This window comes from Euwallacea fornicatus, chromosome 8 (genome assembly GCF_040115645.1).
Source record: "Euwallacea fornicatus isolate EFF26 chromosome 8, ASM4011564v1, whole genome shotgun sequence".
Taxonomy (NCBI): domain Eukaryota; kingdom Metazoa; phylum Arthropoda; class Insecta; order Coleoptera; family Curculionidae; genus Euwallacea; species Euwallacea fornicatus.
Window position 1 is genome coordinate 3,617,436 of NC_089548.1, and position 23,269 is coordinate 3,640,704.

Genomic DNA, 23,269 nt, shown 5'->3' on the forward strand with positions numbered 1-23,269 from the left:
TAATTTAACAGATAAATTTTAATCGCTCTTGATGAAAATGTGATCTATTTCATTTGCAAAGTTTTTTTTTTTTTAAAGTATTTTTATATTTTTAAAATGAACGAAGCACTATCAGAAATTGATTATACAATGTGTTTCAGAATTGCACGGCACTATTTGAGATATATGTTCTCTATTCCAAAATAAAGAAAAAGCTCATATAAATATGTGCGTCTAATCTCGATTGGTACTGGAGTTACCGGGCGTTAAAAGTAAGGAAAAAAATTATTTTATTGTGCTAGATCTACTGCAGATCGTTTTCAAATTTTCTGTGCATTTTAGCTAAGGTGGTGCTTAATACGAGAATAAGTTGCCTCCTATTACTACACATGGTAGTATAATTTTTGGAGTTTTAGTTCATAAAATCCTTTAAACAATTTGCCCGCACGTCACTGGCATATAGTATATTTGTCTTAAGTTCTTCTATCTATTACCTAAGTTGTATTCTTGATTTTTAATCGAAATCTGTTCAGTTTCCTTATAAATTAATTAATTTATAGATCTAATCGAACCTATGGAGTTTTCCGATTTATTTCGGAATTTTATGAATCTTTTACACAATTTTCTAAAAACTGAACGAATTTCACAGTATTCAGTTACACAAAAATATAATTTGTCTAACATAAAACATCAAGTAATGAATGATTGACAGTTATATAGATGCAACTATAAAATTGAGAACATGGTGTAAGCGATACGTTCGTTTAGATCCTTATATTTTCCAGATACACTAAAATTATTCTTTTAAGTTTAAATGTTTAATTTATTGTTATATACTTTTTAATACTATGATAAATTATAAATCATTCTGAAAAATAAGTATGTTTTAATACTTTCTCACCGTTTGTTCTTATATGTCGAGCATGAATATGAAGTGCAAACTATTTTATCTTGAGCACGAGGTTGCAGAATATATAATAAAAATGAATAAATGCAATAAATGGAAAGTATATCTAGAACACCCCAGCTAAACTGACTTGGCCTGAGTATTTTAGTATTTAACTAAGGAAAGCAAAACTGTTCAACCATTGTGTAATGTATTCTTATGTCGCGTCTATGGACATTACCTTTTTTTTAGATGATATACCAAGCAGGGGTAGATTTTATGACCAATTATCGAAAATATTGTTTTTTTAGTTAGAAATAAATTTTAAGCATCTACAAGTGTTGTTACATCAGTGTAACTGTAATATCCCGATAAAACCCTAATTTTGCTATTCAGCTAATTGTCACGCTTTAAAGATATTAATAATAAATTAATCAATAATAGTACCTTAGGTACCATACTTGTGACAATATTTTTAAAATCATGACACTAATTTGCTTACTAACTTTTTAAAATTCATATCATATATCATAGTAATAATATACCTAAGTAAATAAACAATATTTCGTGAAATGAACGAATACATTGTTCAAAGTATTGGCGGATTCACCTTGACACTTAGAGTCTCAGGAGATTAGCGACTTAGCCGGCAGAGAGAGTTTAACCGTAATTGGCATGTACAACCATGCTTTTGTTGGTTGTGTTGAAATCAGTGAATGTGCACACTTACATGTCTTTATGCTAATTAGTTAACCGGCTAAATTGTCGGCGGGCGAAAAGTCGCTATTTTTCAGGGACCTTCGTGATTTGGACAAAGAAAACAATGCCATATGTATCTTATCTAGAGAATCAGAACTAGCACACAGGAAATGTCAGTAGATGTTTAATTTTTGGTATCTACCTTTCGAAAATTTGGTAATTTTTAACAGTACATATTTACTTTCTAGAATAATGACAAAAAATTTAAATAAAAATTAAATTAAATCTCAAATAAAATCGCGGTCGTACAAAAACTTTAAATAGAAAGAGTTGACACGTGGAAATGTGTAAAATTATAGTACGCAATAATACACAAATAGTAAATATTGTAAAAACATATGTTTGGAATTCCATTCATTTTCTGGCTTGTCATTAATGTCACTTGCACGTCATTAGGCGAGAAAAGCATTAGGACGACTTCAGCCATCGCGTTATAATCTTGCTACTCTAGGTAGCGAAGTTAATTCTTGACATGTTGATATTGTCAAGAATGTATAAAATCAATATATTGTTTGTCTTGCGCTTTCAGGTTTTAATTCTATTTAAACGTTAATTGGTAAGATTAACAAAGCTTCAAAATCAATACGAAAGACATATGTATCCGGGATGTAGACTTAAATGATCAAAAAAGTGTCTGCGTTTATTAAAAATTTAGTATTAAGAAAGCATTTAAGTTTTCTACTTTTTTGTTTACTACTTTTTTCGTTCTATTACTTTTTTACTATTTTTCGGATGGGCGATATGTTGTTTTCAGTTTTGTTTATCAAAATATCCCTCAACTTTTCCCGCTACTTTCTACTTACGATTTTTTCCTAATTTCCTTAGATCATTTCATAGCCATTATAGAGCAGAACGAGAAATCGATGATAATCGTAAAATTCTGTTGAAAACTGTATTTTGGGTACTTACCTGTATTGTTTATTTTAGTGATCAATGATTTTTGCCTGTCACACACAGCATAGATACCACTGTTTCCGAACAGTAATCCAATTGTAATTAACATATAACGTTAACGAACTTTGTAGCTGTTTTACCTGAATCTTGCCCAATTACCTTATATGCCCGAACCATGTACATAGATAGAACGATGTTTTATAAATATTACAAAATTTAATCATTACTAAAGTAAACGATTGTTAAAGCAAAGCTAATATAATAAGCTCTAAAATTAACTAAAGGCTTTTGCGGAAAGTTGCTCGAGCTCTTACTAGAATAAGAGTTGGTAACCTAGGGTTACTGAATATCGTACATTTTATACCTGAGGTAGAGAAAAGTTTTGCGTTACCGGAAGAGCCTTAATTACCTAATACCTAAGCCTCAAACATTGGTTAGACAATGCCAATTTTTGAAGCTGCCGTGAATAAGTCCTTAATGCTGTCAGCTACGTAGTTTGGTTTGAAACAATCATCATGTTTCCAATTCTTCAGGTCTTTCTCCGAAGTCGATCCTGTCAGTACTAACAATTTCTTAAATCCACAATTCGTAGCGAAAATCATATCTGTTTCTACTCTGAAATGAAACTTCAAATTTCAAGTTAAACTACTGGAATGAACACTTACGAATCCCCAATAAAGAGAACTCGCTTTTCATCAAAGGGGCCTATGTTTTCTTTTAACAGTTCTTGAAATGGTTCTCCAGGTTTCGAAAGCACTATTGGAGATACTCCTGTAGTTTGCTCTATAATACCAGCGAATAGCTTTGGTCCTGGTAGTCAATGAATTATCAAATTTGTATTGAAACTTTGAAGCAAATTAATACCTATAAGGAGACTTTTGCCAAGTGGTGCTACTGTGTCCCAGGCTCCCACTAAGAATATTGCATTATTTTGCCTGATGTATTCCACGCATCTTTGAATTTGGAGGAAGGTGATATTTAAAGAAAAATCAATTACCACGGCTCCTACATTAGGATTTAAGTTTTCAGCTATGTTTATTGCCCCGTAAATTGTTTCTTCTACAGGAGTTACCTATGATAATAATTATCAACACTCCTTAAGTAAGAGCAAAAACTCACCTCATCATAGACCACATTAAGCCCTTCCTGTTTTAAAGCGTCTCTCAAAGCTTTAACACCAATTACGTACAATTCTTTGGTGAAATTTATTTTTTTTAAGTACCATGCAATTGACTCTGTAGGCCTAGTATATAGAAAAACATTGTTAATATTAATTTTCTATGTATTGAAAATCTTACCTTACGACTTCTTCTTTTTTAGTTTCCAAGCTCTTAAGGCGTGAAAGGTACAACTCTAGAGGTGCAGTAGAGTTGTTACTGATAAAATACAACTTTTTCTTGAGGTCTCTTAAGAGTTTTATGCTCTCTTTGGCACCGTCAATTATGTGAAGTATATCAGCGAAGAGCACTCCTACGTAAGTGAGTGAGTGTCAATTTGTCAAAGTCTTAATAACTTTGCTAAGTAGAGAGCCACCACAGAAACGGTAAAGCCGAAGCAGCGCATTGACCGATTCATCCGTTTCTATGGCAATTATCTTGTTGGTAAAGTTAACTAGACCTTGATCTATTGGCTCTTAATAAAGGGCTAAAACAAGTAATAGAAACTTACCGTCAACATCGGACAAAACTGTATCAAATGAACTAAAGAATTCTTCTAATTCTCGTTTAGAAAGATCCCTTAATTTCAATGCCATAGCGAGAATTTACTTATTGGAACGGTACTTGGAACAGTTCTATATGGCTCGATAGTTTATCTCAAATGAAAGGCCAACCATATTTTTTAACCATTGTGAGTACTTGCATATATAAGTAAATTTATCGCACGTTTTACATATTTACTTCAAATACAATAGAAACACTTATGAATGTACTTATAGATAAAAGATTTTGTAAAAGAACATAGAAACTATTTTTACTTAAACATACATACAATTATTTGTGTAAGAACTTACGTATGCCATATATTGTTATATGCAATAAATTATGTATTTTTCTAATCTTAGTTTTCTTATTAGTGCATGTAAATGGGGTTAAACAGAATAAAAATGATGGGTTTCTGCTAAATTCTGCAGGATAATACATAATGGATGTAGAATAGAACAAATAATAAAATAACGAGTGAATTTGCATTTGTCCATTACCGCTGCAATGTGAGACATGTGGTATTGAGACTGTTGCATGTGGAGCGGATTTGGATGTTTTTTGATTCAGCAATTTTTCTACAAGAATCCGATTGAAATTTTCAGAAAATTCGAAACTAGAGATCAAAATTTCTTTAGCTTCTGAGATGCGGGCTCACCTCTATCAAATCTATTTTTACGATTTTGAAAGTGAGAAGGTGCATTCCATTGTATTTCCAAGACTTCAGGACTCAATCCAGATAACCAGTATAGGATTTATATTAATCGGTTGAAAATGAGGAACAGCACATTCATTTTAGAACTTTTCCTTAAAATACTCATTGACACCATTTCTTCGAAATCCGAGAGAGAACTGTCTACCGCAAATATTTAACATTAATTATCTCGACGTGTTTAATCATGAGCTTGCGTAGAGTAACTTGCAATATCGTTTTTAGTTTCTAAGATGCGGGCCGAAGTATACAGGTTTAATGTAGTATGTATCAGTCGATTGCGGCGAAAAAAACACCTAAAAGTTATCCAAATTTTACTAAGCACTTCCTCAATGCTGTTATGCTCTTTACGATTAAAAAAATTCAGCCCCGATGGCTTAGGAATTCGATGAGTAAATACGTTGACAAATATATCTCAATATTTTTCAAAATATTTTGTTAGACCTTTAACCGATTTAAGGCCGACCTTTGGTTCTCTATGTATATGTGTTACAGGGAGAGTTGCTATCAACACCTCCAAAACTGCTTTCATCAATTTTTTTCACGCATAGAAAGATTTTTGTTATTTAATACTTATCACAAATTATTATTTTAAGTGTTTTTTAAGTTTATCATAATCATTTATTTACAAGTTTTTAAATCTTTAGCCTCTTTCAACTTGAGGCAGGTGACTTGGTGAGATAAGGTATAGAATGAATTAGCACAACTTGGAAACATTCACTGATAACATAATTGGTTCAAAATAACAATATATAGTGAGGGGATTTCGTGAACGTTTGTGCCAAACTCAAGAGTCGAGTTTATTTACGCAAACAAGGGTACCATTCCTTTAAGCATAGAATTTGTCATGGATCCCGACCAGGTGATGACGAAAGGCGAAGAACATCATGCGGCACACGAAAATTTACTGATGGCGAAAATTGTCCACATACAAAATTTTCAAATCCAAATCTTAGATAATCCCCCAGTGATTTCGGCACCTATTTGTTGGTTTCCACAAGATGGCGCACCCGTACATAATGCAAGAATTGTGCAGGAATATCGATCACATAGATTTCTTGGAAGATCGATAGGCCCTTGGCGCATTCTTGGCTATCCCGTTCGCCAAAAATGATTAAAAAGTAATCAATAGTTAAAATTATATGAATAAATTTATAAAAGAAAGTCTCAAAATCGACAAAAAACTTACCAGCACTGCATTAAAAAAAAAATTGATGATAATCCCTGGTACACGAAGTGTCGTAATATGAAATCAAGACTATCGTGTTAAAGCTGATATGGAATAAGACTGCAGTGGAAAAGTAGTTTTAGTTTTTGTCTATGTCGCCCATAACTCGGTGAAAACATAAAAAATAATTTGAAAATTCCGGGTGTTTTCTAAATAACTAATAAAAACAAAAAAAATCATTGATGTCTTTGCTCCACGAAATTACTCCCACAAATAAGTCACTTTTCTCCTATTTAACCAACACCGCATCTATTACTGTTTACGAAATCCCCATGCTGGGCATCCTTATCTTGGACACATTGTATAGCTATGCAATGGAGAACGAACTTTAACCAGGGGATGCCGTTTATTAGCTGGGCATGATGAAGTCATGCCGTCGTAACTTATCGCCAGCAATGATTTCCACCCCGTTACCCCTGGATATCGGGGGTGCGAACCACGAAACCGTGGCTAAAGCGAAGCCGACGATATTCACGAGGATGCCATCCAGGGGGGTGTCATTCGCGGATATGAGGTTTAACTTTAAATGTGCCAGTGCGACTGATGAGGTTTGTTATGAATGAACGATTTCTTTCACATACCTATTTTTGTTTTTATATATTATGGCCAGTGGCGTCGCCTAGATATATTACGTGAGATTTTACGCTCTCCGTAATACCACTAACTGCCTTAGCTCTAAATTTGCGAATATTTATAGAAGATTTGAATTTAAAACAAGTCGCGATAATTTTCTTTTCGACTCTCTTGAAAACCCTCTAACTGAAGATGCCAAAAGCAAATTTCCAAATTGTCTAGATTTCAAAATGCAAACCGTCGCTGCTCCGACATAGACCCCCATTATTTTTCTTTTAGAAGGTGTAAGTCGTATTCCCACGGGCCTCCTGACGGTGCAGTCTTGTAGTGGTCTGCACGTTTCTGTATTTCGCATTTTCCCAGCGGCGGTACAAGACTACAGATTATAATTGCTTACGAAAATGCTTCAATACTTTCAAATTCATTGCCTCGAGACGATCTGACTTATCTTCCTGGTTCTTAAATTTTCCTTAAATGAAGCTCGCCCTCTTTGCTTCGTGGCTTTTATTAATGTTGATGTTTTTGGTTTTAGTAATAGCAATAACTTGATTATGCCAATGTTGCGAAATGAACAATTTCGTCCTGTATAATTTTGTGACATCTAGAACCGAACGTTCCTGTTAACGTCCTTATCATTACGTAATTAAACTAATCTGGGCTATTATACCGCCTGGTCCGATAATTTAAACAATGTTCAGGGTCTCTCAGTAACTCTGTTACAAGGCAATATCTTCGTTATGGTGAGAGAGGCTCGGAAGAGTTTTTGAGACAAATTGTTTGGTTCTGTCTAAGGCATTATGTAGTGGGACTTTACTTTTTTTACTACCTTCGGTTCTACTAGAAATTAATGTCAGCTTCTATATTACAAATGAAATACTCTATACATTTTTGTATTTTTTGATAATATACATACACGTACGTACAGGATGTTTCTGAAAGGTCTGTACAAAATTCTACCACAGACTTCCGAGGGAAAAATATGACGATTTAACTGAATTTACCTTAGTCCAAAAATTGGACAGTTTTCAAAATACCGGACGCCAAACACAATATTTAAAAAAATGAATTACTTCATTCATTATCGTTCATGGCATGCAGCAATTTTAAAACTTCGAATATCTCAAGATGGGATACCCGTAGGGACTTATGCCATGATAATTTTTTTTCGTAGTACATGTAGGACAACCAAATTGACTCATAGATAAATTTTATACCAGATGTTAAAAAAGTTATACCCCGTTAAAGCAGAGTTCACCTAGCGCTGATAGCGCCCGTTAAAATGTGAATAGATTCTGGTTTCTCACCCTTAAAGATTCCCCGATATGCCATTTTGGTTAGAAAGCACCATTATAAACAAAGTGATTAATATTTTTCCTTTTTTTAATTTACATTTTGTCGTCTTGTATTTTTAAAACCATCAACTTTTGAATTAAGGTAAGTTAGGTGAAATCGTCATGCGTTCTTCTCAGAAATCTGTGGAAGAATTTTGTACAGATTTTCTAGAGACACCCTGTATAAAGATATGTATTTTAGTCAAACTGAACAACTTGGTCGATCTCATCGTATTTCGAAGCATTGCATAAACCAAGAAAGTTGGTGAATTGCTATTAAATACTCACTGGCGCAAGAGCGAGGAAAGATCAATCTATGATTACTAACATAACCGACTAACCTAATTCAAGCAGTTCATCTAACTTAGTCTAATAATATACATTTTCCATTATGGGAAACAGTGTAAGGAAAGGATACCGCAAACGAGAGAGGAACGAGCATTTTATTATAAATTTGGTATTTATTTCTGTGCATAACCCCAGGAACTAAACTAACTTGAATTAACCTGAACACGATTATTTAATTCTATTGGAAGTTTCCTGGCAAATGGAAAAATTGTTGTAGGGCTGGGAGTAATTTGGAGTAGCAATGGTGCAACAATCTGAGGCATGGGAACACTCGAAAGCAAGACCTTCTGTTATCTAACCAAGTCCGGGAGAGAAGTGTTAATTTAGAAACGTGCTCTTTTCAATTAATGTCATCTTTGACCACAGTCCTCATGACCTTTTCGAATGATTGATCTTCTGATTTTGAACGATGATGACGATTGGTCCTTTCCACGAGGAAAGTGGCTTCTAATGCTGCAATGCCTTGAGCACCATTTAGGAACCTACTGAGCGTTTATAGCTTTGAATTAAGGTTCAACTAAATTTTCCTCTGGAGCACGTTGCGACGCGAAGGACTAAACATATCTAATAAATTTAAACAACTAGAATATTGCGACGAAATTTAAATTAAAAAAAAAAAAATGACTGTTACACTAATCACCCAGTATTCAGTCTAACACCTTCGTAACAATGTGTCATACCGTACATTAGTCATAACTGGTAGTAATACTTAATCGGTCTATAATTCAAACGGGTGAAATGTATTTCGGAACCGGATCGATATCGCAGCTCCATGGAAACACATTTTCCACTTGAAGGCACATCCAGGGAAAAGCAAAAATTTCATTTTGTTGCTCAAGCGTTTGGAACTGATTGGATTCAGGTCCACTCTGCAATAAATTAAGCTATTCTTAGCTGAATAATTTGATTTTAATATTATAAAAGATACGACGATTTTCGCCGATATATAAAATGGCTTAAAGGAAACATGTGCGAAATCGTTCAATTCATATTTGCTTGCACACTTTAACGCCGGTCTGAAGCATGAAGATTGCCAGGAATTCTCACGTTTTCCAATCCCAGCTCAGCTGCAACACGAGGCATTTTTCTACTTTAGACGTGTCAGTACGAGTAGTTAACGAACCCTTCATAATACTTAAGTACTTCTCACTATTACATCATCAATTAGACATTATTCCACATCCTTGAAGTCCTCGTAAGAGCCAAATCCGTGGGCTAGGGCAATTTTAAAAATTGCTCCACTTACTTTGTTGAAATTCATTAATTTTATTTACGAGCAACAAGATGTTTTTTTTTTTGTGTATCAGTGAAATAGCAAACATGAAGAGTGCAATTACTGCATTAGGTATTTTGCACTTTTTCTGCGTCGGAGCTCTTAATTACTCAGGGAAATCATACTACTTCAAAACCATAGGCAACAATGAGTTCAGTGTGTACAATAGAGTGTACTTTTTGAACCATAACATTAGCGACTTCGAGATCAATCCTCATGTACCTCAGAGCATACAGAACGTCAACTCAGCACCCGATAAGGAACCACCTAAGCCCGTGAGTATTCTTAATTTCGCCAATATGAAAGCACGAATCAGGCGCATGCAGGTGGGGTCGGAACATTTTTTCCTGGATCGCGAATGGGATTACGACCATAAACCGATCAACAAGACAGATTTGCCAGTTTTCTTTGGGAAGTTTTACGAAGAAAGAATCAAAGAACCTCTTAAAACTGATACTATGAGAATATATTTTAACGTCAACAGAAATTCTTCTAGCCGGATCATCAAGTTTGATTTGAGCGCTTTGAAGCCTGATGAAGAGGTCAGCGACGCCGATATGTATTTTTACTGGCCGTTGGAGAACACGTCAAGGTAACAATAAAATTTCTCCAAAAGTGTCAACTTTTTGCTGTTTTTTTTTAGTATTTTTAAGACATCGGTGGTGTTGAGATTATACCAATTTGAAAAACAATTTAGCAAGGACTTGAATGAATCAGTTTTGGTGGAGAATCCTGACGTTCATAAGTTGTTCAATGTCATCTACGTATCTAAGGCCCAACGGGGCTGGCAGGTATGGGTCTCAGTGAGCATTATCCTAAACCTCAATTAACTCAATTACAGACGTTCAAAATTAAGAAACTCATCAATAATTGGGCAAGCGGAGAAGAAAATTCGGGGCTCCTATTAACTATTTCAAGCTATGAAGAAAACAAGCTTATTTCAATATTTAACGACGCCAACACCGGAGTTTTCAGAACATTCGCTGTCTTGAACATACGAAAAAATGGCAGGATTTTGTTTACACTATTAAAATATTTTTTTAATAATGCACATCTGTAGATACCAGCGTTGCTCAGAACACCTCCCCAAACCTCAACTCGGGCCCTAAAACTCTTGAATTTAACGCAGCCTGCTCTAAAAAGCCTTGGAACTTAAATTTCCATCAACTGTACTGGAACAATTTAATTCTGTATCCAGAAAATGGACTGATGGTATATCAGTGTTCTGGAAAATGTCGTGTGGATCAAGATGAGCTGAACAACCACGTGAAGTTGCGACACTTTGTCAATGGACATCATGCAGCATTAAAAATGTGCTGTGTGCCTCTTGAATATAGATCATTTCCGATTATGTTTCTAGATAAGGCAGGAAATGTTGTTTTGAAGAGTTACGACCAGTTGGTCGTTGACAAATGCGGGTGTCGGTAACGTAGGTCAATGTGTTTGCCAATGAAATGGAAATTTTTGTTTAAGCTTTTGTTCACCTGGGTTAGCTCCAGCGAAATATGTAAATGAAGAAAAATAACTAAAAAATGGTGTATTATTTTTGGTGACACTACACTTTCACTTAATTTTTCCCATGACCTCTTTACAAAAGTAAATATTACAAATGGAGTTAGAACTTGCAGAAATGGATGCTAACACTCACGTGTGTTAGGAATTCCTAATACAAAAACTCAAATCGGAGAAAATCAGAGGTGTAATGTCGAACCCTCGAATAGGACGGCGGTACATCAAAATCTATCATCGTAAAAACCCTTCAGAGAAAGTCACGAAAGTGGCAATTATGGCACTGAAACTTAGTATTGAAAAGGTACTGATAACGAAATTCCCACTCCGAAACTCCGAATATTTTGAGAGCAAATGTGTGATTTCGTCATTTTTGACACTTCAGGGTATCTATTTAGGAAGTCAGGAAATAGGAATTTTGGCAAGTAAAGTTAAAAGTAGAACTAAAAGTAGAACTAAAAGTAGAACTAAAAGTAGAACTAAAATTTAGGACCCTGATAACACGAATGAAAGCCATTCTTTTGGAATCGAAGGGATTTTTTTTTAATAAGTGACGAATATGTTTTTTTTGGAAAATATTCGGTTTATGCATGTCATAAAAATGGCATTTTCTGAAAGAGATTTTATAAATAATTATTACAATCCACAGGGGGCATTTTTTTTTAGGTCAGACTCCCTTTACAATTTCTTTACATTTGGTGATCGTTTTTCGATATTTAAGAAAACAACAGAAAAAAGCCATTTTTTTCGTTAATTTACTGATATCGAAAAAATCACTAGATATAGACAGAACTTGATCCATATGAATAACAGTCGCCTAATATTTTCTAGCATAGCCCGAGAAAGCGGTTACAGATGCGCAAAGGAATCATAAAGGGACAAAAACGTTCCTGGCCTGATCGAGGAATTTCCATTTTGGTAAATGGACGGTTAAATAGACCGACAGCTTACTAGAAATAACTTCGGAGTAGCAAAAGGAGTTTCATATAGTCCTGAACTATCAACACAGGACTCATTCTAATCATGGACGTAAAATCGTGACGATTCTCTTGAAGGCTATTTCACATTTTGGACTGAGGATTTCATATCAGTGTACAAATCCGAATTTAGGACTTCCAAGTCAGCTTCAGAGTTAATCGTTACTGCCAATTAAGTTTTAAGGCTGGGAAGAGACATTAGGTTTTTCTCAAATCAAAATTAGATTTGTGCTCTTCGTGGGATAGTAGCTACTGTGCATTCAACTTTTTGAACTCCCGAGAAAAAACCCTCGTCGTATCTAAAACAAAAACTTTCTATCGGCAAGCAGCATTGAAAAATCGTCATTTCAAGGAGACTCGGCACAGGGAGAGCAACATTTAGGGGGAAATTACTTAATAAGCTTTCCAAAACAATCAGCCCGGATATTCCAAAATGGCCGCCATTTACATATAACATTTTTTTTGGGAAAATTGAAACTGTGCCCAGGAGGGTCGGCTCCACCTACATGTGGTTCCGATTGGCTGGGCCCCCTTTTTGCTGACAGTTGCCGCGGATGTGCTACTGTAGGAGGGACCCAATAGGCAGCTAATCTTGGAGACGGCGCTGGGGCGGCAAACGCCGCCGCCGACGCTCCACAAGAGCGTCGAATGTGGCGTCGCTCGCTCCGGGTGCTCGGTAAATAAGTGGTGAGTTTTTTTTTATTTAAAAAAATGTTGTAGTGCTAAAATTTTCTATTTGGTGGCGTAGTTAAGCTCTATTAATATCGCTTATTTTTAACGTAAGTTTCAAGAGAATTCAAAATATTAATATTTTTTTATTGAAATCAATACAAAAATCGATTTTAGAATCGTAGATGCGAGGAAACTGCCTTAGATATATTTTCACGGCATTTATTCATTTAGAGACTATGGGGGGGTAGATTTGTGCGCAGTACTATGAATGTGAGCTCCCAGGGGATATGCGCAGGGTTTGGAAAATCATTACAAAGCCCTAGATCTAGCCCTATAAAAGTTAATTTAATTCAATTTATAATTACGTGTTAATTTGATAGTTCGATTAAATTGCAAAGCTGCAAACATAAATAAATTATATTTTTCTTGAAATTTTCAGATATTCCATGGATTTACCCTACCCTTGAGTCTCTGCCCTTAGCAGTAGTGAAAAGTGTCTTTCGTGGTTTAAGGGCGAGTGGTACAAGATGGTGGCTGGATGGTAAGAACTTAAAAATTCAAACATTTGTAAGCTTCGTTGTGTTCTGTAACTTCTTAAAGTTAAGCTAAATCCCAGTTTTTGCATACTTGTGATACTTGATGAGTAAAATTACTCGAAAATACAAAACAAATTTCGCAGCCAGGCTGAAACCGAGGCGGTAGTTGATGCACGAAAAAAACTAAAACGAATAAGGTGTTGGTTTTGTTTTTTTTTCGTCAATATTTTATATACAGTATGAAAAATTAATTTAGAATTTAGTTAATTAACATCTCAACAAGGGTTTGACGTAATTTAATGGGAATTGGGAGATTGCGATAAGTAAAGATATACGTATTTGTTGTAACACACCTATGACAAAATTCAACAGTTCTCGAAAACAAAACGAAAAATAGAAATAACGATAGAATTATTAATACTTAAAAAATAACAATATAAACTACTATACCCTAATGTACTAAATATTTGAACTGTGCCCCGTTGGTATCTTGAGTTGGCAAGCCGCAATTCATGTACCTCAAGAATTTTTCTTATTTGAGGAGGTATTTGTTGAACTTTTTGAGTAAATTTATTTTGGGAAATCTTGCATATTGTTGGGCTCATTTAAATACACCTTATGATTCAGATAACCCCATAAAAAAAAGTCCATAGGGGTGAGGTCTGGCGATCTGGCAGGCTACTATAATTGCAAATATTTCAACAACTGTCCAATTTAGACATGCGCACATGAAGTATGTTCAGAATTTCTCAAAGAACTGAAAAACGTCATAATCTACATGAGGTTTCATAAAAAAGGAACGAACAAGTACATTTATCTCCTACATGGGTGACTCTTTATACATATATTACGACAGAAAGTGCACGATTAAAAATAATATTTTACGGGTTCTAACATTTTCATGAAAAATTATTTCCTTCAATTTTTAACGAGTTTATGCGGAACTTTTGGTCCTCCATGCAGATTGAACCTGACGAAATAACTCGCTCAAATTTTTTACAGTAGAGTAGTTTAATTTTAATTTTATTTTAGTGGAATGCTCTGTTTATACGTAAAATCTGCTCTTAACGAGTTAGCTTATTGCAAACTTTCACTCGTAACGAACTAACCCGAAGAGTACTAGGTGAAGTGGCATTAAACCGTAAGCTAAATTTTTCTTAAATAACGAATCCACTTATATCGGATTATCGGATAAAATGTATCTATCATGGTTTAACGTATAAACGACAAAATTTCTCCGTCGTAGTGAATTCAAATTGATTTTTCCCTGAGTGTGCAGGTGATTTTCCGAAATTGTTCGCCTTCGCATGCTGTGCAAGAGCAGTGGGAAGTCCACGAAGGTTAGTTCAGGTTAGTTTGGCACTTACACCATTGTTTACGGCACTCAAGACAAGTTAAAAGCTGCAACCTAGAGATCAGATAATATCGATGGTTTAAAGGCGACTGTCTTTTCGAAAATTTAATATTTTCTGGATAATTGCGTGGAAAATTTAACCAGTAAGTGTCGATATTCTGCGCAAAATATTCTGGATAGGTGGATTAGTGACATTAATTTAACATAAATGAATCAAATTGCCATAATAAAAAGTTAACTGCAAATTAATGTCTTAAACACGTTTCAACGAATGTATGAATACTAATATAAACTTGTATGTAGTAGATATGTGATATTAGCTATCACTTCTCGGATTGAACCTGTTAAAACAGATTATTACCTTTTTTTTATAGTGCAGTAACAGATGTTTAATTACCGAGTGCGTAAAGGAATACTTTACCGCACGCTGATTGTAGTTGACCCTCCGACACGTGTTTAAGTGCTATTTCCAGCTCACGAATGCGAACGGCAAAGACTCTTTCTAGCACGTTAGTGCGAAGAAATAATTCTCACGTTAACTTTGATTGAAAATGGTTTCGATCGACCCTGCCACCAAAATTACACGTGTTCCATGACGAAAGAAAATTGATTTTATTTGCTTTGAAAATAGTCTATTACCGAAAATATAAACACTTTATTTACGCTGAGATCGTCGCGTATCGGCAGGGGAATAAACTCAAAGTCGGAATCTGAAACCGAAGTCAAATTGGCCTTCCGGGAATTGGAACGCTCCAGACGTTTCTCCCAGGGATTATTCGACTCCAAAAAGAAATAATTAAAGCGACGATACAAGTGGTTGTAAAGGTGGCTCAATTTTCCATTTAATTGATATTAAATGTTAAATTTTTTAAATTAAATTAAATTAGGAAAAGGTAATTTTTTCCTGTTAATGCGTGCAATCATATTATGGCATTTCAAGAAACTGTTCGAAGCATTTAAATTGGATGAAGTGAATCGGTAATTTGATTGGATGCTAGAGATTTTTTCCAATTTTGGTAAGTTGGCGCCCCAATGGAAATATTTAAAATTAAAATTAATTAAATTTTAAATAAATAAATATTTAAATTAAATATTAAAAATAATTGGCATCTACATAATCAAGCACTACGTTTCCACATAAGTTGGAAACACTCTGAAAACGACTTCAAGTTTTAAAATTTGCTGTTGCTCATTTCCAATTCGTTTTCAAGACAGTTTTGAAAATGAACGTTAGTGCCGTATTATGGTCGTTAAACCCGTTGAGCTCAGATAGTTCGCTTCCACCTGTTTAAATAAATATGATTAACAAACAGTCACAACAATGCTTTTCGTTGTTTAAAAACATAATTCTGTCACATTCTCAATGATTTCAAAATCGTTTTTTGTTTCCACGCCCGTTCAGTCCCGATACGCCCTCGAAAGTTAACAAACCGACCTGGGAACAAAATGAGATTGCATTCAAATTGAAAACGGGTTTACCTAGCACAATTCAAAATTCAAAACGTTCTTCGACTGTTTCAATTTGCATGAAAACGTAATAAATATCGAGGAACATATTGCGTAATTTTTGTACAATATAAATTATACCGAACTTTTTCCAGTTTTGGCAATCTCCATGGCGAAAGCATAATTTATGCAGCCCAGTGAAAAGGTTCAAGTAAAGCGGCACTTATTTCAAACGCATGCGCAACATTTGTATAGTATAAACAAAGTGCGAGTCATACGTTTCAAAGTTATAATTTTGATTTCTTCATTTCGCAACTATTTCACTTTATTTTGTGACATAGTATTTTACAGTTTCACTTAAATACTTTATTTCATCTTTAAATTGAATTTATGCTTTCCATCCGGACGCAATTCAAGAAAATGTTATGTTAGACAAATTGAATGGTATAGTTAGCATAGAATGCACAGTCCATCTGAACCTCGATGTGCGCTCCTAGTTAAAAACTCTTAGAAAATCGGGAAAATCGGGTCGACTTCATTGGAAGCATGAAACTCAACGATCATAAATAAGCCTTACGGCACACCCCTGGGTAGAAAATCAAACACCTTAATGAAACTTCACAGTTGGTTGAATAAAAAGTAATTTAAAGTTTTTTTGAATGAAGTTTTTGCTAAATTAAACGTAATGGTGATACAAATCACAGCGAATCTGGTTGTTCCTGCACTGTTTGACCTCCCGTCGAGCAGGGTCGTTTCCGAATCGTTTATGGTTACATTTTATCCTCTTTACTGTTCACTGGCTCCGTCTGATAACAGCATAATCTCAGATTTATGTTATTTCTCCGCTTTGGGCTCCTTTGACTGTAAATAAGTTGATTATTTTTTTCTGACAGCTTACTGCGAATAGCCCGATGGAAGCCGGAACTTCCTAATTTTTCAATATTCCTCATTTAAACTCGGTAACGCCAAAATCATCGATACAAAAACGAGATAAATCAAAAGGGCTATAAAGCAGAAAGCCACTAGTTAGTGCCCTTTTACATGGGGTATACAACTTAGCCAGGTTATTTGTTCTGAAAGAAGCCGCATTAGGGGTGAAGTTACTTAGGGAAACCCCAGACATATCCGTATGATAAAGTGCCCGAAAATAAAATTCTAGAATGGTAAAACGGATTTGTAAAGATTTATGGAGTTATAGGTAGAAATGTATTTTCTGGAGCTCAGAACGGGATCATTTTGGTTTGCATTTCTGCGCACATAAATTTTAAGAAAAAAATTCAAAGCGAAATTTGAAGAGTGAACGAGTGCGAGGTGACGGTGAAAATTTTGATCAAAATCTGCAGTTCGCGCAAATTACGCATGTGCAATATTTGATATTGGTCTGTAGACCTGAGACTATTATTGCGTTCAATTAAATGTAGCATAATTCACTCAATTAGGTGTCCTCAATTCGGCATTACTTGAGCCAATTAAAAGCACCAGAATTGCTTTGAATAGAGCGAACTATAGGCCTCAATCTTCTCGCAGTTCTCCCACGTCAATCGTATTTGTCTTCATGGCACGTGGCTAAAAGTCGTCATTGTACATTCCTGTTTCTTTCACTCGAAGACTTAATCGATATGAAACAAAAATGAATCGACAGATAGTCCTGTCGTGTCACTCTGCTTCATTTCCTGCAGGCCCAAAATCCTTGCCGTTTCCATTAATTTTGCTAATGTCAAAGGCAAGTTTAATTGACTAGAGATGACCCGAACTGATGAGTAATGAGATGCGAGAATAAATCGATCTCCGGGGTTCTCTAGTTAACTAGCTAGAGTGACGTTCGTTGAAGTCGTAAACGGCCTTAATCCTTTCAGATTTTTCTTACGATTGTTGTTCCTGGCTGTAGGTGTTGTAAATTATCGGAGGGCTTACAATACAATCGTGTTCGATTATTTTCTAACTTTGTTATTGGCACTCTCAGAAAAAAAATTCTAAGACACAGAACCATATTTTAGAAGCCCTAATCCGATCAAGCTTCCTCTGCACCAGATCCAAGTCACGTCGAAATTTGCATTAATTTAATGCCCTTAAAAAGTTTCCTTTTGAGCGATGAAACTCGTTAGACGGCTTTGCTGAAGGCATAAAAATAATGCTAAGCTTCTTTTAGTTGGCTCTTATGTTATGTTTCCCTTTGCAATGTCAAGTAAAAGTCCAGCTTATTTCTATATCGTTGTATGTTCAACTCATAGGGAATGAAAGTATACGGAAGTTAAGGCTATTTCAATATCATTTTCCAGCCGATGACAATGCAATACTCCAATGGTCGAAGGAAAATCAACATTTTAATCCTTCGTCTAAGTTTTTTTTTTATCCCGCAATAGGATTTCGTTCTCCGAAAGCCAGGTCCTAAGTTTTCGGTTAAGCTGCATTGCTCTCTGATAATGTAGCTTGTTAATCGCGTGTTAACTTCGTTCTCATAATCTCTCCCACCATTCCCTCTCTCAATGCTACTCCCCTGAATAGCAGGATTTCGACGTTTTCCTTATTTAATACTTACAAATTCAGAATGGAAGTTTTTACGACTTCCAGACTCCAGACACACAAATAAATAATGTTCTGAGGTGTTATGTGGGATGTAATGAAATCCTTCTTCAGTGTTTAACGTTTCTCGTGCGATCCTGGGCAGAGTACCTATGCAGCAAAACACCCACGGCTGATCATGACTTGTAAGCAGTAATAATTAGATTTTCCCCATTTCTGGTTGGTACCGGCTCTGACGCATGGCTCCGATCTCCAGCCTATCAGCCATTTAATAAGGAAATATTTTCAAATCTGGCAAAAATATCTGTGGTTTACACAGGGTGTTTCGGCAAAGACAAACTCGGATAAAAGGACAAATTCATCGGGCGAAAATGGATAAACTGAGTTGGATTCACCTATGTGCGAAAGAGCTTCTTTCTATCGCCAGAGGGCTTCTAAGTTGATTAAAAAAATATATTTTTCCTTTACAGTTTCTGGTTTCAAGAGTAGCTACCTCCATTATTCCTTTTCGTAAATGAAATTAGATCTAGACTAAATAAAATTAAGTTTTACATTGCTGCCTAGCAATGTATCACAGCTATTTAGCCTATTTGCTAGATGTGATTGGTAGTTCTCGAGTATTTCGTCCTCTGAAAATTTGCATTGAGCTCACAATGGTTCATCACTGCGAGGTGGTGAAAAGCTTAAGAACGCCGCTAAAAACATTTTGGCCACGTAATGTGCAGGGGTTTTACGATTAGCCAGAAAGTGAACACTTTCTGGGCAACTTTTTTGGTAAAAACGTTTTGCATGCCAGAACTGAAAACAATAAAACTACTTTCCGGTGCTTGTTATTTCGTTCTTTTCATTTTTTTTTCTGTGAAATACAACGTAATACTGAAAACTTTGAATAACATCTGCTTTCCTCGTTGCAGTGTTATTTTTTTATGCATCACAAATATGAAAAAAACACGATAATAAAATCAGATAAAGTTGATTATAAAAAATACTGAATGTAACGAGACAGAAAGCGTGTTTAGCAGGGCTCCCAAAGCTTTTCGCCCTCGCTTGCCTCCCGGCCAGGAATGTATTTAGTTGGCCCGGCAAAACACTACTTTTCGGTCCTCCATAGCGTAAATGACCGTTGTTGACAGTTTCACGTGGCAAAATTCGGCAGGAAACGTGCACTTTCTGGCTAACGGTAACTAAGTTCCAAAACTTTTAAGAAAAAAAATGGGGCGACCCGGCTCAATTTTTTTGCTCTTTCACCGCCCATTACTCATTTGTGCCATGGTTGTTGGGTCACCTTGTGCAGTTCCGCGACAACGCCCAAGTTTCCTCCCAATTCCCCGAACCCTAATAAGTATCAACAAAACTATCTGAAAATTGTCATTTCGAAATGCGAACAGTTCCTCGATCTTTCTACAAAATATGTTTCGTAAATCCGCGAATCGATCTAAAAAAGGCTAAAAGTCCGTCTTTATTCGACAAATCCTCGATGCGGCTTTAGCCATGGTTTAGCTGATTTCCCCCGGGAAGGAATGAATGGTATCGCGCGGTCACACTTGAATGGGCTCCGAAAGACCCGTTCGCATCATTTCCTGATGGATTACGCGGGGATCCCCACAGAAACGTCGCTGATTGACGGACACCCTTAATCGTCTTTCTTGCACGGCTGCTTAGCTCGACAATATGTGATTTTTTTTCTCCGATATGAAACATACAATTCCTAAACAGAATTTCAGAAATGAAAAGACGAGCGAGTGTTGAGCGCCATTAGAGTGGCGCTCCTTGTTACTGTCAACGCATAGCCCCAAACAACCCTTCACCAGTCAGATTAAGTGGCAGAACCGTTGATCAGACAATTTTTCCTAATTACTGTTTTTTTTTTCGTTTTTCTTCGCATGGATTTCGGTGTGGCAAAAAGTAGGAAAATCAATTATTATAGGGCTGGTGAGTTTCTAATGTTTTCGGCACTCAACCGGCAAACAAACATCGCTGCCATTGTGTCGACCGTAACTCAATTTGCAACCGGGCTTCCCCGTCTAAGTTGTCCCATCTTTGGGGGTTTCACTTTCCATTAGCGGAGTCGCAAATTTAATTGAAATTGATTTCGAGGCATTTTATTACTCAAATTGCATTTGATTTTAAGTTGTTTGGCCTGGCACGTAATTCTGAGGGGAGTTGAAAAATATACATCCTACATCCAGCAACAAATTTTTTTCCCTTTAAGCCACTTAAAGAGTATAAGTATTTCAAGCGATCGACCTGCAAAGCACCGTTGAAGTGGCTAAACGTAATACCCCAAAAGGCCTGTCAAGATTATAATAGATTCCTGTCTGTATCATAATGGTCTTTGGCAAAACTGCTTACTCGGGCAAATCCCGCTAATGGCCTGATTAAGAGATTGTCGGGAGGACTAATGGACGTTTCCCCTTCGTATTTAAAATTTAAAAGGTATTTTGCATCTTAATATGTGCCGCTTTTGTGTGGAATTATTGGGAGTTGTAAATTGTCACTGCTCCAATTCACTCTAATATAAATTTTCTACTGTTAGCATACAGAGTGTGTCATAATAATATTGGTGATAGCGCGTCATTAAGGTGGCGAATCGTTGCATGATTTTAAGCAAAAAAATTATGTGAACATACAGAGTGTTCGGAAGAGTCAGTGCGAAACTTAACTAGGCGAAAGCAGGACCAAAAATAGTGGAAAAGTTTCTATAAACATTGCTCCTACGCAGCACCTTTACTGAGATATGGCCCTCTAAATGGGTCCTATCATTAGGATGATTTTCACAATAACTTTCTTCCTGGTTAAGATAATGGAATGAAAATTGTAGGAAAAAAACATACCATAAGGGTTTTTTATCTATCGTAAGATTATAAATAAGGGCAGTTTTCTAATTACCCGTAACTGAAAGTTTTCGACTTTTTTTCTGTGAATTATCAAGCAAATAATATTATTTTTAATGGGTGAGTCGTATTTGAAGAATGTCTCTTTTTTTTCGAATTTTATGCAGTTTCTTCGGAAATAATTATTCTTAAAATAATATATGACATAGAACAGTAATTTTTTAAAAATATTTTCACATAATAGGCACCATTATGCTATCTTATATATTTCTATTTCATCTATATCGATCACTTTTTGGTATGAATGTTATCAACATTTCCGCTTCATTATCTTAACCAGAAAATATTTTCAAAAAGTTCCAAACGATAGACCCCCTCGGATTGTCATATCTCAGTAACGGTGCTCCTTAGGACCAATGTTTATAGAACCATTTTATACAGTTTTTGACTCTAGTTTTACCTCACACATCCTCGATTTTAACGCTGTATATCCGCCAATGATAAGCTATAGAGATACACAGCGTTATAATCGTATCAATCAAATTTGCGTATGTTGATATGTATCTGCGGTTTGGTAAGCTGCTTAGATGTTAATTTCACTCACTGTTTGAGGATAACACTTGATCTTAATCAATTTAAAAATGAATTAGGGAGTGATGCGCAATACCAGGTCAGTTGATCAGAGACTCAGAAAAGTGATATTTTGGTATCATTTGTTTCCGAAGTGCAATCATGGAGATCTCAGTATCCGTAAAAGTTACGAGGTGAGTTAAATCGGGGAAAAGTTGATTAAAACAAACTGAAATTGTGGAAAAATATTCGTATTTGTCCTTAGCTTGGAGGTTGAGCTCCAGAAGCGGACACTCTGTATCTCCTCTTCTTAACGCTAAAAAGAGATATAATTATGTTGCTATTTGCTATACAGCGTGAGTCAAAACATGTGTTGGAAAATGAAGGGTGTGATTTTCTGGCTTATTGTAAGAAAAAAGATCTTACTAACATGGGTCCGCAAAACGCACTGTTTTCGAGACATAGGGTATCAAAAAACACTTTCTTCAGTTTTTTGACGATATCTCAAGAAACGTTTGAGGTACAGAATTCAGATTTTGTACACTTATTATCATTAATATTAGTTACGTTTTGAGCGCTACTTCAATTTCGTTCAAAATGCCAGAGGCGGAGATTTTAAGGTTGCGTGAGATTTTTTTGCCCCTAATTTTTACGCCACAGGAAAAATTAGCATTTTAGGGTCACAACAATTGTTCAAAATGACCTCCTCCTATGGTAATGCAGACCTCTCACCTACGTCGTAGCGACTGATGCACCCGTTCGACAATACTCGGAGCGTTGCGGATCGTATTGGAGGATGCAATAATTCGATTTCTCAGTACTTCAACAGTATTAACTGATGTATTGTATCCAAAATTTTTTAAGTTACCCCAGAAAAAAAAACATTTAGGTATGGGGACCGAGGATATCAAGCCTGTGGTGCAATTGTTGTGCGTCTAAAATGCCAATTTTACCAGTGGCGAACAAATTAAGGACAAAAAATCTCACCTCGCAACCCTAAAATCTTCGCCTCTGGCACATGGAAGAAAAATTAAATAGCGCTCAAAACGTAACTAATATTAATGGTACAAGGTGTACAAAATCTGAATTCTTTATCTCAAACGATTCCTGAGATATGGTCAAAAATCTGAAAAAAAAACTTTTTTTTGACCCCTGTATCTCGAAA

General features: G+C 35.6%; 3 protein-coding genes across 4 annotated transcripts in view; 2 read left to right on the forward strand and 1 right to left on the reverse strand.

Annotated features, from left to right (window-relative positions):
* Nucleotides 1-428: 428 nt before the first annotated feature.
* LOC136340782 (uncharacterized) lies at nucleotides 429-4,314 on the reverse strand. The gene is made up of 6 exons (XM_066285118.1): nucleotides 4,187-4,314; nucleotides 3,817-3,988; nucleotides 3,638-3,761; nucleotides 3,383-3,590; nucleotides 3,184-3,328; nucleotides 429-3,133 (listed from the first exon to the last, which is right to left on the reverse strand). The coding sequence occupies exons 1-6, from the start codon at nucleotides 4,269-4,271 to the stop codon at nucleotides 2,953-2,955; spliced, it is 915 nt and encodes a 304-aa protein (XP_066141215.1). The 5' UTR covers nucleotides 4,272-4,314; the 3' UTR covers nucleotides 429-2,952.
* Nucleotides 4,315-9,593: 5,279 nt separating this feature from the next.
* dpp (decapentaplegic) lies at nucleotides 9,594-11,200 on the forward strand. The gene is made up of 5 exons (XM_066285316.1): nucleotides 9,594-9,958; nucleotides 10,010-10,275; nucleotides 10,327-10,474; nucleotides 10,525-10,690; nucleotides 10,744-11,200. The coding sequence occupies exons 1-5, from the start codon at nucleotides 9,695-9,697 to the stop codon at nucleotides 11,109-11,111; spliced, it is 1,212 nt and encodes a 403-aa protein (XP_066141413.1). The 5' UTR covers nucleotides 9,594-9,694; the 3' UTR covers nucleotides 11,112-11,200.
* A 1,540-nt stretch (nucleotides 11,201-12,740) lies between these two features.
* Nucleotides 12,741-23,269, forward strand: part of VGlut (Vesicular glutamate transporter) — a 32,162-nt gene continuing 21,633 nt past the window's right edge. The window contains exons 1-3 of one of the 2 annotated variants that reach the window (XM_066285319.1): nucleotides 12,788-12,856; nucleotides 12,918-12,948; nucleotides 13,281-13,382. In XM_066285319.1, the coding sequence (XP_066141416.1) occupies nucleotides 13,369-13,382 (14 nt within the window). In that variant the 5' untranslated portion in view covers nucleotides 12,788-12,856; nucleotides 12,918-12,948; nucleotides 13,281-13,368. Of the gene's footprint in view, nucleotides 12,857-12,917; nucleotides 12,949-13,280; nucleotides 13,383-23,269 lie in introns of both variants that reach the window. The other variant, XM_066285318.1, reaches the window with a different exon arrangement.

Excerpts from the sequence above, each read along its gene's own strand:
- LOC136340782 (XM_066285118.1), bottom strand. The coding sequence starts at position 4,271 with ATGGCATTGAAATTAAGGGATCTTTCTAAACGAGAATTAGAAGAATTC. Across the intron at positions 3,762-3,816 it reads AAAAAAGAAGAAGTCGTAAG|GCCTACAGAGTCAATTGCAT; the intron begins GTAAGATTTTCA and ends TCTATATACTAG. Across the intron at positions 3,591-3,637 it reads TTAATGTGGTCTATGATGAG|GTAACTCCTGTAGAAGAAAC; the intron begins GTGAGTTTTTGC and ends TTATTATCATAG.
- dpp (XM_066285316.1), top strand. The coding sequence starts at position 9,695 with ATGTTTTTTTTTTTGTGTATCAGTGAAATAGCAAACATGAAGAGTGCA. Across the intron at positions 9,959-10,009 it reads ATAAGGAACCACCTAAGCCC|GTGGGGTCGGAACATTTTTT; the intron begins GTGAGTATTCTT and ends AGGCGCATGCAG. Across the intron at positions 10,691-10,743 it reads CTTGAACATACGAAAAAATG|ATACCAGCGTTGCTCAGAAC; the intron begins GCAGGATTTTGT and ends GCACATCTGTAG.